A 15864-nucleotide genomic window follows, 5' to 3' on the forward strand; every position below is an offset into this window, starting at 1 on the left:
TATCACTGGCTGCATATGTCAGAATCTGTTGTATACACTGTGAAAAGTAATACTGACTTTTCATGGTCAGGGCTATATCACTGACATTTAACATTATTACTTCCATCCAGGGCACATTCTTCCAGGCATTTTTATGGCTGCAATGTTTTCCAAAGTAAAGTAAATTAAATTCTAAATTATTAATGGATGTTTGTTACATGAAATGAAGACGAAGCTGTGTAATAAGATACATAGGCTTTTTTCCCCTTTTTTTCTGTGATATGATAGATTCTGAATTCAAAACAAAAGAATTATATAAATATCATGTGTGCTACCCAGTTCAAACCATTTGTCTGTTAACAAGTAGTTGCCAGAAAAACTGTACAAAACAGCCTTCTGATGAATCATTAGACTTGTCAAATCTGGAAAATTCTGACAAAAAAAAATTTAAAACTTAGGCTGAATGTTAAAACTTATTTTAACAGTCTGCAGTAACTTCTTTGTATTGAGTAGGTGGAATTTAGTCTCTGTACTACTTGGAAATGTACTCAGTAAAAATTACCACTCTTAGCTAATCAGTTTTCTTGTTGACTTGATTGCGAATGTGCAAAGCTCAATCACTGTACAGGATCATTCTCCACTTATACCAGAGAGGTGAAGAAGGTCATTAGTATGAAAACTTATGATGAATATAATAATAAGAGTTCATAATTCAGAATTAAGTAACACATTCAAAATTTAAATAGATGTGTAATAGGGAAAAAAAGGAACAAAGTTGTTAAAAGGAAAATCTCTTCTCACATTCAAATTTAAAGATCTAGCCGCAGTCTTGAATAGGTGAAAAAGGTCGCAATGTTAAATAAAAGTAGCTCCAATGAAAAAAAAATCTGTAAAATTAAGTTGATTTAATGCATTAAATTTCTGTATTCCTTTTTGTTTTCTCTCCTTGATCTCATTTTGTGTTTAGCTGTTTTAAAGCACTTACACTATATTTCATTTTATACACTGTTATCAGCTGATTGCCTGTATGTTAATTTGTGTTAATAGTTGCTATGGCAAGTACAAATGCATTAGTCTAACATTATATAATGGATAAGAAGTTATATATTTATTGTTCCAAACTTTGATATTTTTAAGACAGTATTTCACAATGTCTTTTGGGCATATAGTGCATCAGAGGAAATTAATTCTCTTTTTTGTGTCCTTTTAATAACAAATAATTAAACTCATAGTGTTTCACCACCTCAGATGTTAATGTGAATACTCTTATATCAAATAATAATTTTTCATAACATTTACTTCAGCATTTGCTTGAAGGACACAGCCCATTTTCCACAGCTACCAAATTAAACATTGGACAAAGCAGGATGACAGATTAAGAATTTGAAATCAGTATGAAAAGTACATGCCTCAAATGGTTTTAGTGTTGGCCCTGCCACTGTCCTTTCCACGGAATATAATTAGAGCTGATATGGTTTTGTAATTTGTGTCCCCAACAATGCATTGCCTTTTTCTTTCTGTTAGCCCTTTTAGCATGTAGGTAATGCTTGTCCCTTAATATTTCTTCTCCTAGAGGAATAGCTAGTAGGAGCAGATTTTATCAATCACTGGTTTGTAACTGACCTTTCAATATCTGCTCACTATGACAAGGCAAGAGGCAGATAGTCTTGCATCTCAGCATTTCAAGGATAACAAAAGATGCCTGCAATAATTTTTTCAGAATGGATGTGCCGTTTCTTCTCTGCTTGCAAGGATAGAATTGAAACCACATCTGTTCCTAAAACTAGAACCGTAATGCTATAGAAGAAGAAAGGTACTTTCACTGTAGACACTATCTTGTAAAACAATAGGTATTGGTTTTGGACTTCTTAATAAATCTAACCAATAGTGACAGCCTCTCAATGTCTTTGGTATTGTCCTGAAGAGAACAAACAGCCACTATTTTTTATATTGTATGTCCGGTCTGTAATTTTTTTCATAAATATTGATATTAGGACAAACATGGAAAGTTCTTCGCATGGTTTCTCTCATTGCCAACGAATTCTGACAGGTTGTGAGAAGAAAATACAGACAAGAGAACAATTCTGTTAGTCACTAAAAATTAGATTAGCCTTTTAAGTAATCCAGTTAAACACTACTTTCAAATAAGATAATTTTGCAGTAGAAGAAAACCTAATCAATGTTTTTTAATAAACCTAAAATGCGAAGATTAAGCCTTACTAATACTTTCATTTCAACTGGTGAGAGGTTAGTTTAATTCTCTATTGCAAAAACTCTACACATGGAATGCATATGATATTCTTGCAAACCCCTTTATTTTTGAAAACCTGTCTTAAATAGTTGTTATAGTAAGGTATTGGCATATTGTCTATTTTGTAATTTATTAATTAGCGTTGCATGCATTTATTATTTTTTATTAGTAGTATTTTGTTCTTTTGTTTTTTTCACATTTCTTATTTGGGCATTTCATTTATCTTGTTTAGTTCTATAATAGTTAAACAAACACCATGGTATATTTGTGGTATAGAAATATCTCAGCTTTAGTTAGAAGCAAGTTTCTTGTTATGGTCGCTGCTTCATAAAAAGTGTATGAATTTTTTTTTTTTTACTTTTCTATCATACTCTTTGGATCTATCCTTGTTTCTGTGGTTTGCATTGTTACTTTATTAAGTAAATTTGACAGAAACTTACAGCAGGTATAAGACACAGAGCTTTGTTTATTTGTATATCACTTATTTTTTAGCCAATTCAGTCTTGTGGTTTCTAGACTATTGCAGCTTCTTTGATTCCTTGCCGTATTTGAAATTACATGATTTCAGTTTGTATAAAGAGTAATTTTTATGCTGCTATTGAGAATAATCTTGTATGTAAGACAAAACACAGTTTCTGAAATTGAACTGTTTTTTCATACTTATGCAGGATGTGAAAAATCGACGAAATCCTCGCCTTGTACCGTACGCTCTTTTGGATGATCGGACAAAGAAGTCCAACAAGGACAGTCTTCGGGAGGCAGTCCGCACCCTTCTAGGCTATGGTTACAATCTGGAAGCTCCTGATCAAGATCATGGTAATTAACTTTGGCGTTTTTTCTCAAAAAAAGTTTAGCATTTTCCACTTTGATACTGAATTTGTTGGTCCAATAAAACATTTTGAACAGGTGTTTCCAAATCTAATAGGTGCTTTCCTCCATTTTCTGCTCTCTTAGATCTTAATGTCTTCCTTTCCTTATTGTTTCCTTTCCTTATCCTGTGGCCTCAAATTAATATTTACAAAATTTAATATTTTTGTATTTTAAAGCAATTATTTACAATTTAAACCAATAAACAAAACTTTTAGAATAGTTTTTATTTAACACTATATTTGCTGTTTCAAGACAAAATAGGAAAAAAATACGTAATCTCAGTAGATGTAAATTTTATATTCCTAAAATTATAACTTTAAATAATGAAGAATTCTACAGTATGTATACAGTCTTATATTTAAATACTTAAAGCTAAGGTGAAATTTTCTAAAATTAATGAGTGCAAAACAAAGTTCTGTGAATGTCAACCTGTAAGTCAAGAATTAGATAGTCTGTTAAAGCCTTTACACTTCCTTGGCTTTCTCAGGTCTTGGAAGTTGAACTAGACTGTAAGGAAATTTTAATTCACTTTTTACAGAGCTTTGTTTGAACTTGCATCATTGCCAGGTTGAATGTTTTATTGATATTGTGGGTAGTATTTTCAGTCTGAGACATCCTGGACAAGAAAAAAATTCTGCACTATTAACAAAGAATTTTTAAAGAAAGTACATAACATTTAACTTAATAACTGCAGCATATATAATGTTAAGAAAGTACAAGAAATCAGGAGACATAATGTACAAATAAAATAAATAGATCTAACCCCTATCAAATCTATTTTAGAAGCTCACTTAGAGATAAGGAAATATGGAATAATCAAAACTGAAACTAGCATCTTTATAATCTCAGCAAAATTTGGAAATTTTGAGAAATGTGTCTAAACCTTATTTTTTTTTTTTTTACCTATTTAGGCCATAGACTTTCAGTAAAGCATTTCTGCAGAAGACATAACTCATACCTATGGTGTACACAGGGACCTACCATTTGGAATTTCTTTTCCAAAGCACATGCATGCTCTGATCCTCAGCCTTTATGAGATTCTGCCATTAAATTACATTAAATATGAGGCATTGCTGAGACCCTCAATGTGTAACAAGGCTGGGTTGCTGAATCAGTAGAACAATGTTCCTTAGTGGAATGGACAGTGCTGGTGGCAAAATGCCGTGGTCTCACTCTTCAATCTGCCAAGACTGAAGAGTGTAACCCTGCTGCATAACCCTAGAATTTATTCTCCTCCCACTTCTGGGAAGGAGATGCTGCAATAAGTGATTGAGCATGACTTCTTGGTTCTGAGAAGGTGGGTTGGCTGGTACAGGAGGCTTTTGTCTCTTGTGAAAATATAGGGGCTTTCTAATGGTGTAGGCGAAAGGGGGAGAGAGCACACTCCTCTTCCACAGTCTCCTCCACATCCTGCTGAGGTATAGTAATCCCATTTTTCAGTTACAGCTCTGAGAACCACATGCTGCTGCCTTGCTTTGGGAATGAATTGTTGAAAACCATTGTCTTTTTCCTTAGAATGCAGAGCTTGTTGAGCTGGTTCTGTGAATGGAGTTAGTAATGAAATGTAAAGAGCACTAGTGCAATCCTTGAATCTGAAAGATGTGATGAAGGTTGTTGCAAAATTCCCAGAGGAAAGGAACTGCAGAACAGTGTCCCAGTAATTGGTCTTTCTTGAGCAAACATTGGAATCTATTTGGCAGAAGATTTTTATAGTCATTTTGGGGATTTAGATTTTGCAGTTTATGAGCTTCTCAAGTTTTGGAGGTGCATAAAACGTGTCACAAGGATCCTCTTTCATCAGCCAAAATTCACGCTGTTATTTAGGGATTTAGAGCCCTCTAGTGGTGTTCTGCATCTCCAAGCATTAATTTTTATTTAAACATTAACTTTGCAAAGTTCTCTAGTATTGGTTTATATGTTTTGTTATTATTATGTACTGGTTTCCTGCAGCACCTGTATTTTTGGGATTGCTTAGACTCTAGAAAGCATTTTGCTACTTAGAATCTTAAAAAAACCCAATTTCTCAGTTACCATGCTTTGTGGTGCTTCATCTGTATAGGTGAGGTACTAAGGGTTTTTAAAAGTGTTTTTAAGGCATTAATTGTATAGACTATCAAAGAGAAAATTCTACTGATAAAGAATTATGTGGTAGAGAATTGTGTTGCCTAGAGGGAACTTAATGAACCTCACCTAACTGAAGTCAGGCGTGGTGGCTTCATGAGAAGTGATGGTTAATTCTGAAGGATGTGATTTTATAGGTTATCCTAGGCAGTATCAGAAATGTGGACCTTGATGTGTGTGAGAAAACAGAAGAGAAAGGGAGAAGTTCTTAGCATGGCCTAACAAACAGGTGCAAGTAGGTGCAGACAAATTTGATCTTATAATAAACTCAGGAAGAAGTGGAATTGTGGTGATTAGACTGGAATGCTGAATGCAGGCTGGAATGCCTGCTGCACAGGCTTTATTTGGCACGTTACAAATTTGTGGAAAAAGATGCATGCTTTTGGCCTTTTTTTCCCTAATCTGAGAAAAAGAATCAGTGTGACCTTTGAGTCATCGATTTGTAGCTGCATTCAGATTCCTAACTTCTCCTTTCTTCGTGTTTTTTTGTTTCTTGGTGTTTTTTTTTTCTTTCTCTGATTCTCAGAATGGGCAAGGACACTTTCCTTACATTGCTGTTCTGCAGGCACATTGTTCTTTTCATGTCTATTCCCAAAGGGATTCCTTTACCTTTTGCTTTCACTTTTTTTTTGTCAGTAGTTGGAAACAGGGACTACATTGCTTTTTTTTTTTCATTCCCCTTTATACTTATTTTTATTTTTTTAACCCTAACAGCAACAAGACTTGACATGTGCAGTGGGATAATGGAAAAGTTCAGGATCTTTCGCACAGAAAAGACTTATGCAGTGAAGGCTGGGAAGTGGTACTTTGAGTTTGAGGCAGTTACTGCAGGAGACATGAGAGTTGGCTGGACCAGGCCTGGTTGTCTGCCAGATCAGGAACTTGGCTCAGATGAAGAAGCTTTTGTTTTTGATGGCTTTAAGGTTTGTATATGTTTATCTGTAATAATACGAGTGACTGCAAAGCTTTAAAATTTTGTATCTTATTCCATGTAACATTTGCCTCAGTTGCCTTCACTGCTTTCATTGATGTTTCATGGAATTATTTCTCTGAGGACCTAGGCAGAATAACTAGAATCAGTGTCACCTGGAAAATTAATAAGCTAGGTTTGGCATTTCTGTAATGTTTTTTCACAAATTCACGTGTTTTTACAGCATATATAAAGAATTGAAAATGAAAGTGGCTTAATCAAATTCAAGTACTGGAAAAGGTGTATTTAGCTATGAATAATTTCTTTAAAGTTTTACTTGGTGGTTCTCTCTGTAAGAAGTGCCATTAGGGAATAAATATGGTTAAGATTATTAACAGTAAGCGTTTGAGGCAAACTTTGATACAAAGTTTTTGTAGAAATGTAAGAGTTCCAAAGGGTACAGCTAAGTTTTCACAGAAATCCTTACAGCTTAAATGAAGGATGATAGAACCACTAAGGTTTGCTCAAATTTAACTCTGTGTGGAAAATAGACATTGGAATCTTGTCATAAGAATATATGGGAAAAAAACCTTTATATTACCATCACCAGAACAGATTAAATGGCTCATTAAAATTTTTAATTTCAGTATGAAGGCAAGTGCAACTGCTATCCAAACCTTAATTGTTATTAAGGCTACTGATGACTCATTGTATCTGATATTTGAATTAATTTTCCTCATTACTGTTGAAATATGCAACAGAAATCAACAGTATTTCTGGATATAGCCAGTATGATAAAGTTCTCAAGATGTATTTCATTTATGCTGTGGGAATGTATTTGTTTCCCACTCCTATGTTGCATTAGAAGATGCCTTGAAAAGAGAACTGGAAAGATTTTTGTAACGTGTCTTACATAAACTGTTCAAGTCCTCTATTTTTACTGGCATAGTTGCCTTCTGAATCTTAGGGCTTGATATTTAGTTCTCAATCTACAAAACAATTTTGTTGTGTTTGATTTTAATGGGTTCTTTCCTTGGTTGGAAAAAAACCCTAACCTTCAAGATATCAAGAAAGGTTCATTGGTTTTGTACAACTTCTAGGATGGATACAGAACATAAACATCTACTTGGGATGAAATACATTAATAGGAATCCTAGCTGTTATTAGTTATTAACACTTTTTTTTCTATACTTGGTTACAATAGTTCTTAAGAGATGTTAATTTCTTTGAACTCAAATCCAAGACCCCATTGAAAGCCTTTGCAGTCTTTGACTTGAAAGTCAGTCAGAGGAATCATTAACCATGTCCTGAGCTACTCTGGAATCTATCAGAATCACAGTGCTTGTCTCATTCACAGACAGGTCTATTCCTTCCAAAATCTGATATGAGAGAAAAATTTTGTGCAAAATTTTTTAAGAATTATACTTAAGGAAACAATACAGATTGTTTGAAAGTAATGAATTTATAGACTGCTGAAGTAAATAAAAGCAATTTCTTAGAAAGGATGTGTGAAATAGCTATTTAAACATTGTCATTGATAGCCTATTATTGTGATTACAAGTCCTTCATGGAACTTCTGCAGAAAACTAAACCACACTCTTACGTTTTACTAAAATGTTGAAATAGCAATTTTCCCTGTCAGCTCTCTTAGCAATATTTTATAATGCTGATGTGAGGGGTGCCTGCAGGAGGTTAATTGATGGATTTCCATATTCAGAGTCAACTTGGAGTATTCACAGACATAGTTTTGGAATGATGTTCTGTGAAAGTGTTAATTTTAATGCCATCTTAATTAAGGCAGTTAATTATTAGTTCTACCCTGAAAGAGGAGAAGAACACTTACATTATCACTATTTTTCTCTTAAATGCTTCTAATTATTTTCAGGCACAGCGGTGGCATCAAGGTAATGAGCATTTTGGCCGCTCTTGGTTGGCAGGAGATGTTGTTGGATGTATGGTGGACATGAATGAGCACACTATGATGTTCACCTTAAATGGTGAAATCCTGCTTGATGACTCAGGCTCAGAACTTGCATTTAAGGACTTTGAGGTTGCTGATGGTAAGTTCTGTAATATATCATGCTGTTAACATGCTATTGCCTGGTTTTTGCTCTGTTTTCATTTTAATATATTTCTTTTGTGTTTCCTGTCCCCATTCTCATCCCTGTCTCTGCCTCCCCTGCCTTGTTCTCTTTTCTATTTGATTAATATTAGGCTTTTGGAAAGGAAATTTGCTGGGTGTGACAATGAGAAAGGGCTTTTTTCTATTGTGGTCTTTGTGGCTGTCTTTTGTTGTGAGACCCTCTAACTGTTTTTCAGGGATGTGTCTGAAGAGGCATTCATGACTTTTAATATTTCATCCTCACTGCAGTAGATCACCATATGATGTACTAGAATTATAGAGTGTATCATAGAATGATTTGAGTTGGAAAGGACCTTTTAAGAGCACCTAGTCCACCTCCCTGCCACAGGGGGCAAGGACATCAGATTTTATCTAGATGAGGTACTGAAATAATACCAAGTGTCTGTCCAATTAGTGAGTAGCTGTGGTAGTGAGTTTAAGCCGTCTTTAAGGTTTGTTTTAGCACTGGGAGGAGAAATGACACCTGATCCAGTCAGCTGATACAAAACTATCCTCCAAAATATTCTGCTTAATTCTCAGTCAGCAGATTGAGCTTTGTGCTTGTTGTAGGGTCCTTGGTGCAGGTTTCAACATCCACAAGCAGGTGCTAGTTTACTGTGAAAACATAACTTACGAGATTGCTTAAGATTTTGATGGTTTGTCAGGTGGCAGATTGATTCTGTACCAAAGAAATATTTTATTTGTAAATTTAATTATATACTTGTGTGCAGATAGAAACAGAAAAGGGTTAAGAGACTGTATTAAGTAAGTTAACTGCATAAAACTTCTGAACTATGGTAATGTTTAAAAAAAAATAAGCTTTAAGCATTCATTTATTGTAGGTGCATGTATTCTGCTATAAATATTATGCATCTATTAAATAATACAGCTGTAGCTGAGAGATAAAGTTAAATTTTTTGAACAATGAGAGCTCCGCATGCTACTGTTGGGTTACTCATCCCTACGCTATTCCCATGGGAAATACGAATTTCATATCTCTTAATTAGGCAATTCCCTCTTTGAATTTTAACCACTTTATTTTCATCTGGATTTCAGAGTGTTTTACTTTCAGGAGTACTTTGGGAGATTTTTTCCTTCCTCTGCCATTCCATTAGGAATCAGAAATATTTTTATGCTATTTAAAATTACATAATTGACATTAATTTTCTGGACTGATTCCTGTTACTTTACTGCCTTTGGATTTCCTTAGATGCAGTGGTGAGGGTGGAGATATGAGAATCGGCTTACTGTTAGCATTATATGCAAAAAATCATCTTGATGCCATTAAATTTTAAAGGCTTTCCAGTTATTGGTTAGTATACTCCCATTGGGGAATAGAGGCTCTGAAAGAAACTCTAATTCCATTAAATTCTGAGGGTAAGACTGCATTTATTCCAAGTTGATGAAATCACAGTGATGTACTTTTTGTGGTGTTTGTTTCTAGCTGCAAGTTCAAATTGAAACAGATGTCTCTGCTAAAGGAGCTTCTGGCTTGACATGGAGCCTGGAGGCTTTGATAACTCTGTCAGAGACTTTATATCAAGCTTCTCAGATTTTCTACAATATCCTTTTAATTCACATTAAGTTCCTTTAGTATTGTTTTTGTAGGAAAAAGCTTGCCCTTTGAAATAAGATGTCCTAGTCTGTTTTCAAGGGGATGTGCTGATTGGTCTTAGATTTGATAACTCCAAAGCTATATTTGATACGAAAATATTGGAGGGGAAAGGTGAGGGGAAGGTAAGACAACTTATTATGAGTGTGTATGTGGAAACACACATTACATACTCAAAAAATTTTATGGATTTTTGTTCTGGGTTTTTTTGCAGACTGGCTTTAGTTTGGCTTTGTTACTGGCTCTTGCTTAATAGAGCTGAGACCTTTCTACAGGTCACTTCAATCACTGAATCATGTTTGTGTTGTGTTGCTGCACAAATGGACCTTTTGCTTTAGAAAGCAGTTAGAATTTCTGATGCAGCCTTACAGTAAATCAATCCTGTAGATTTAATTTACTTAGGAACAATGAAAAGGGAATATGGTGCTCTGCCAGCTTAGTAATACAGCTTGTGCTGCATGTTAGGTTGTACTACCAGCAAGAGGAGCTCTTTGGGTTTATGGCAAATGAATTTATTTATCAAATATCATCTCAGTAGTAAAAGTGGTAAACATAATTACATCTTCTTATACATTTGTAGCAGATAAATTTAACTGTAGATATGAACAGGTACACTTGTACAACCCAAATTTTATTTTGTCATGATCTCTGTGAGCAGGAGCTGTTTGTAGTGTTTATATTCAATCTATACAGAGCCGCAGTTACTGTAGAGTTGCAATTATGTGCAGGAGTCAGTACAGGTACAGTACCCTCTGCTATCAATGAGAACTGTATTGGTGAGAGGGACTGTCATCTTGATTTCACATTGCCCCCATTGGCAAGTTTGACGGGACACACTACATTGAGTAAAAATATCGATGACGGCTTTACCTGTGTAGGAGTTTTTCCAGTGTTTCTTGGTTTTCTTTCAGGGAATCTTGCAAATGCTCGTTTACATTTTATTACATTTTATTTGTGTGTGTATTTAAAATACTTGCTTCACATCTAATCTATCTGAGAGGTTTGGGTTTTTTTTTTTTGAAACCACAGGAAAATGCTAGGTAGAAGAATTACCATTTTTTGGGTAAAGAGGTGAGAATTGCAAGGTTATTAAAAACAATTTTGATACTGGCTTTCCGTAGCAACTTTTGCAACAGCTTGTGGATTCCTTTAACTCAACAGGGAGCCTAGTAAGTTCTCCCTACTAGAGCTTCTAGGCTTTATCATGGCACATCTCTATGTGAAAATGTGATTTTCCTAGTTATGAGTTGTTTAATACAATTTTATTCTGTTCAGTGCTGGAAAATACTTGCATTATTGTCCATCACTGGATTTGCACTAGCAGAATTGACATATATCATGTTGTTTATTATAGCTGTGTTATCTGAGGAGTTGATGCCTTGTGATTTAAAAGCCAAGCTGTGAGGATAAAAATCTGGACTTCAACTTATGACTAGTAGTGTTACATTATTAAATTTATCATGTCTAATACAAATACACATGACAACCAGTCTTGTGTATATGTAGTAAAATCTTCAAAAAGTGGTATTGAAGGATGATCATTTATCTGGTGGACATTAATTCCTGTAGATGGTGCTCTGGAGTGTGCTTTGTCTCTGAAGAACAAACACCATGAATAGATGCTCTGCTGGTTTTTTTTTTGTTTTTTTTTTAATCTGGGCTGCCTAAAGAAAAGTGAGGAACTACTTTGTATTTTGTCCTTGTATTTTCCAATACCTCTTATATGCACATGAATCAGAATCACTGAACAGAACTTCATGTTTCTTGGTAAAAAAGAAAACGTTCTGTTAATAACTAGGTCAAATGAATCTACAAAGTAGTTTGTAGCTGTGGAAATTGAAAAACAGGATGAAAAGAAACAGAGGAAATACAAGATTTTCTTAGGTTTTTAGACTGTGAAGCTGAAATTGAGAAAGGAAAAAAAAAGGACAATGTGCCTGCAGAACAGCCATATGGGGAAAGTGCCCTTGCCCATTCTGGAGAATGAGGGAAAAAAAAATAAAGGTTTATAAAAAGAAGTCACAAATGTGTTCCCTGTGCTAGTGAAAGAGTAAGATGCATAAAAATATAAAGCTGATTAAAAAGGTAAGACAAAAAACATGATCCCAAACCAAAATACCTTAAGTTTCTTGAAGCTATGGTGCCATTTAGTGAGTTCTCATTTTCCAGAGCCAGAGTTTTCTGAATTTTTAAAATTAATTTTATTTAAAAAAAACGACTATGACATGCACTTTGTGCATATTTGGAAGTTTTTTTCCACTATTATATCTGGGCAATCACTGTATTACTTTTAAAGCCAGATTCTCTCAATATACAATGAATTATGACATTTTAGGAAGAATACCAAAAGTAGTAAGACTTAAAGTAAAATTGGCAATACTGTACCAGCTCAGAAGAGAGATTGACCAAAGGCTCTGTGGAGTAGTTTGACTGTTGCCTAAATATATCCATGACTATTAGAGGGCTTTCTTTTTTTCAAAATTATATTTAAAATACATTACTTGGTGACATGTAAGATGTGATGTGCTGTTGATGATTGCTTACCTTTATAGTCTTTGCTTTTAGGATTTATTTTTTTCACTGGTTTTAAATTCAGTTATGGAAGAGAATTGTTCACCGATGTTCATTGTGTACAACCCACTTGTTCTTTCATCTTGTTTTAAGGATTTCTACCTGTGTGCAGCCTCGGCCCATCTCAAGTGGGAAGAATGAACTTTGGAAAAGATGTCAGCACTCTAAAATATTTCACTATATGTGGCTTACAAGAAGGGTATGAACCCTTTGCTGTTAATACAAACAGAGACATCACCATTTGGCTGAGTAAAAGGCTTCCTCAGTTTCTACCAGTGCCACAAAACCATGAACATATTGAGGTTTGTGATCCTAGCAAAATGTTTCTAGACACTTGAATATGTTTGAGTTATGTTTCTACTTTTGTACTTCCAAACAAGATTTTGCTGTGATATGTTGACCCAATTCTGGATGAACCTTACGCCTGTTACAAATTTCTTACATTTGGTAGAGTTGCAAAGAATGTAATTTTTTTTGATTGGTAGTTTTTCTTTCTGCAAAACCTGTGATGTGTGTTAGCATGACATTCTGATGTCCTAATTAAGACCTCCTTGTGTGTGAGAGCCATGTAAGCAATTTCCAGAAAGTGGGCATTTTTAAGTAACAGATACCATGTGTTTTACTGTGCATACTTTTTGATTTTTCCATAGCTAATTGGTTTGGATTGTAATAAATATTTATTAGTCAGTTGTGTCAACACTTATGTCCCAATCAGTTGTGCATCTTGAATTCATGCCTTGTGCAACAGAATTCATGCCTTGTAGGCTTACCATGAAATCCTTCTGAAATGATGTAATAAGAACTCTTTTTCAGTTGGTGTGTGGTATTTAGGAAACAGTTTATGTTCTTTCATATGTACGTGCCTGATTTTTATTTCTTGGTCTGTTTTGTTCTGGGCAGAGTTGGATTTACGTTGCACAGTTACAGTGAGAAGCAGAATTTCTTTGTGACTTTTTTTTAAAATTTAACAATGGAGCAACAAAAACATCCACTCCTCATAGTATTTATTTCCCTTCAAAATGGCAGCACATGATTGCAATGCATTAGACTGTCGACAGCATGCTGTTGCAAATTTTGCAAGTCGTGGATGTAGAAATATAAATTGAATATTTGCATGGCAGAAAAAGCATCAGCTTTAAAAAACTTACATCTTTATGTTTCGTAGGTGATGAGAATTGATGGCACCATAGACAGCTGCCCCTGTCTGAAGGTCACACAGAAGTCTTTTGGTTCCCAGAACAGTAAAACAGATGTCATGTTTTTTCGATTAAGCATGCCCATTGAATGTGCTGAGGTGTTCTCCAGATCAGCTGCAGGAGGGTTACCAGGCTCTGGTCTTTTTGGCCCAAAAAATGACTTGGAGGATTATGATGCTGATTCTGATTTTGAGGTTCTAATGAAAACTGCTCATGGTCATCTAGTTCCTGACCGGACAGAAAGAGAAAAAGATGCCACAAAACCAGAGTTGAATAACCATAAAGATTATGTTCAAGAAAAGCCCTCACGTCTTAAACAAAGGTTAGTAGATTGCTACCTTTTCTTACTCTTCCCCCTTCTGTTTCTCAAAGTAGAGAAAAATGCCACTCATGTGTGACCGACCAGTCAAGTAACTTTTGAATATACGGTTTAAGGTCAGAATTCATTCAAGGGTTTTTAAAAAAGTGCTTCTCTCTGTCTCGTTTCTGAATAATTAGCCTTTGTGATTGAGCTTTTAGCAGAGATTTTATTTTTACTTTTTTTATTGCAGATTTATGCTCAGGAGGACAAAGCCAGATTACAGCACAAGTCATTCTGCACGGCTTACTGAGGATGTGCTAGCAGATGATAGGGATGACTACGATTATTTGATGCAAACTTCCACGGTATTGTAATATAGGATGATGTTTTAGCTGTTTGGGGTTTTTTTAGTCAGTCTTTTGGTTTGGTTTTTTAAAGTACTTACACTTTTTTTTGTTGTAAGAGTTTCAGAAATAGTCTGATTTTCAATTTAAATGTCTGTGGTAGTTCTGAACCTCTACTTCAGTTGAAACTGTTTTGTTCCTTTCATTTTGATTTGATTGTCAGACTAAAACCATCTCCAAATGAAAACCTGTAAACTAGTTTAATCCATTTTTGAAACTACTGTTGTTAACACCAGACATAAAAGAGGAAGATTAAACAGTGTCAGAATAATGGAATGAATTGGAAAAGGTACGTCAAACTAGTAGGTCAGTGCTCAGGACCCTTTGAAAATATCCCCACTAATTCTTCAGAACATTTAAAACATTTACTTAATGGAATTCCCCGTGAAAGTTTTATGTATGTTTTGTAGATTTTTCTCTGACAAGATCAGTTCCATAAGCATTCATTTCTCAATGTTCAAAGGAAAACAAATATTCCTCTTCTGGATGTCTTCTTCTCTTTCTAAAAGATATTAGATATTAGAAACTGGGTCACCAGCAGTATAAAAACCATAGTATCTGTAGAAATAGATCTTAAAATGCTATGATGTAGAAGCCTTCAATACAAGCATATATGCTGCATATTTAATCTTGTCCATTTTTTTGTTTGAAAATGCATATTTTGTTGGCTGTATTTTGGTTTGTGTTTATAATCTTTGTTGCTTTGCTTGTGAATTGCACTTCAACAAGCCTATGCTACTTTTGAAGAGATGACATGTTTTCAGATTTAGAGCAGCAAATTAATTCTGAATCAAACTGATGCACTGGGAGATAAATACATTTGATAATTTTATTTTTTCATTAACAGTACTATTACTCTGTGAGAATATTTCCTGGTCAAGAACCTGCCAATGTCTGGGTGGGCTGGATTACATCAGACTTTCACCAGTATGACACAAGCTTTGACTTGGACAGAGTGCGTACTGTCACAGTTACACTGGGAGACGAAAAAGGGAAGGTTCATGAGAGGTTGGTTACAATTTGCTTGAAAAGACCTATATTTTATATCCATACAAGAAACTTGCAATTTATAAGGTATAAATCCACTCCATTTAATGTAATTGGATGGATGTAGAAAAAACAATTAAAGTGTTAATTTGTTACCTGTTCTTGCTTGTGAAGAAGCAGTGGACTAATGATCTAGTCAAATCAATAGGCGCTGAAAAGTAGAGATAGTGCAGCTTTCTATATAGTTTGAAATTATGACCCTGTAAATATTGACTTCTGAGGCCAAAATTATCACATGAGCTCATATCAGCACTTCAGTGATAGTGATGATAATCAGTTTATTATGCCTGCCAGAAGCTTTTGTTATGCTTAACATTAAATGATTTAAAACCTTGACTTGCAAAGCAGTTTTGTCTTTGGTATTTTACAAATGATTTGAACTTTTTCATGCATTGTCATCTTCAGTTTTATTTTTTCACTTATGATGTCCATGTTTCATTGAGTTTTGGCAGTGGTTAGGATGTGATCCATTGTTTTCGG

The 15864-nt window shown here is 34.6% G+C and overlaps 1 protein-coding gene across 10 annotated transcripts in view; it reads left to right on the forward strand.

Annotated features, from left to right (window-relative positions):
• RYR2 (ryanodine receptor 2) overlaps window positions 1-15864 on the forward strand; it is a 377449-nt gene that overhangs the window by 228068 nt on the left and 133517 nt on the right. For all 10 annotated transcript variants that reach the window (XM_088161537.1, XM_088161539.1, XM_088161542.1 and 7 more), the window contains 7 exons: window positions 2899-3046; window positions 5936-6144; window positions 8017-8191; window positions 12530-12738; window positions 13602-13954; window positions 14184-14298; window positions 15185-15345. In XM_088161537.1, coding sequence (XP_088017663.1) covers window positions 2899-3046; window positions 5936-6144; window positions 8017-8191; window positions 12530-12738; window positions 13602-13954; window positions 14184-14298; window positions 15185-15345 — 1370 coding nt within the window. The remainder of the gene's footprint in view (window positions 1-2898; window positions 3047-5935; window positions 6145-8016; window positions 8192-12529; window positions 12739-13601; window positions 13955-14183; window positions 14299-15184; window positions 15346-15864) is intronic.

This window comes from Sturnus vulgaris, chromosome 3, assembly GCF_052056855.1.
Source record: "Sturnus vulgaris isolate bStuVul1 chromosome 3, bStuVul1.hap1, whole genome shotgun sequence".
NCBI classification, from domain to species: Eukaryota; Metazoa; Chordata; class Aves; order Passeriformes; family Sturnidae; genus Sturnus; species Sturnus vulgaris.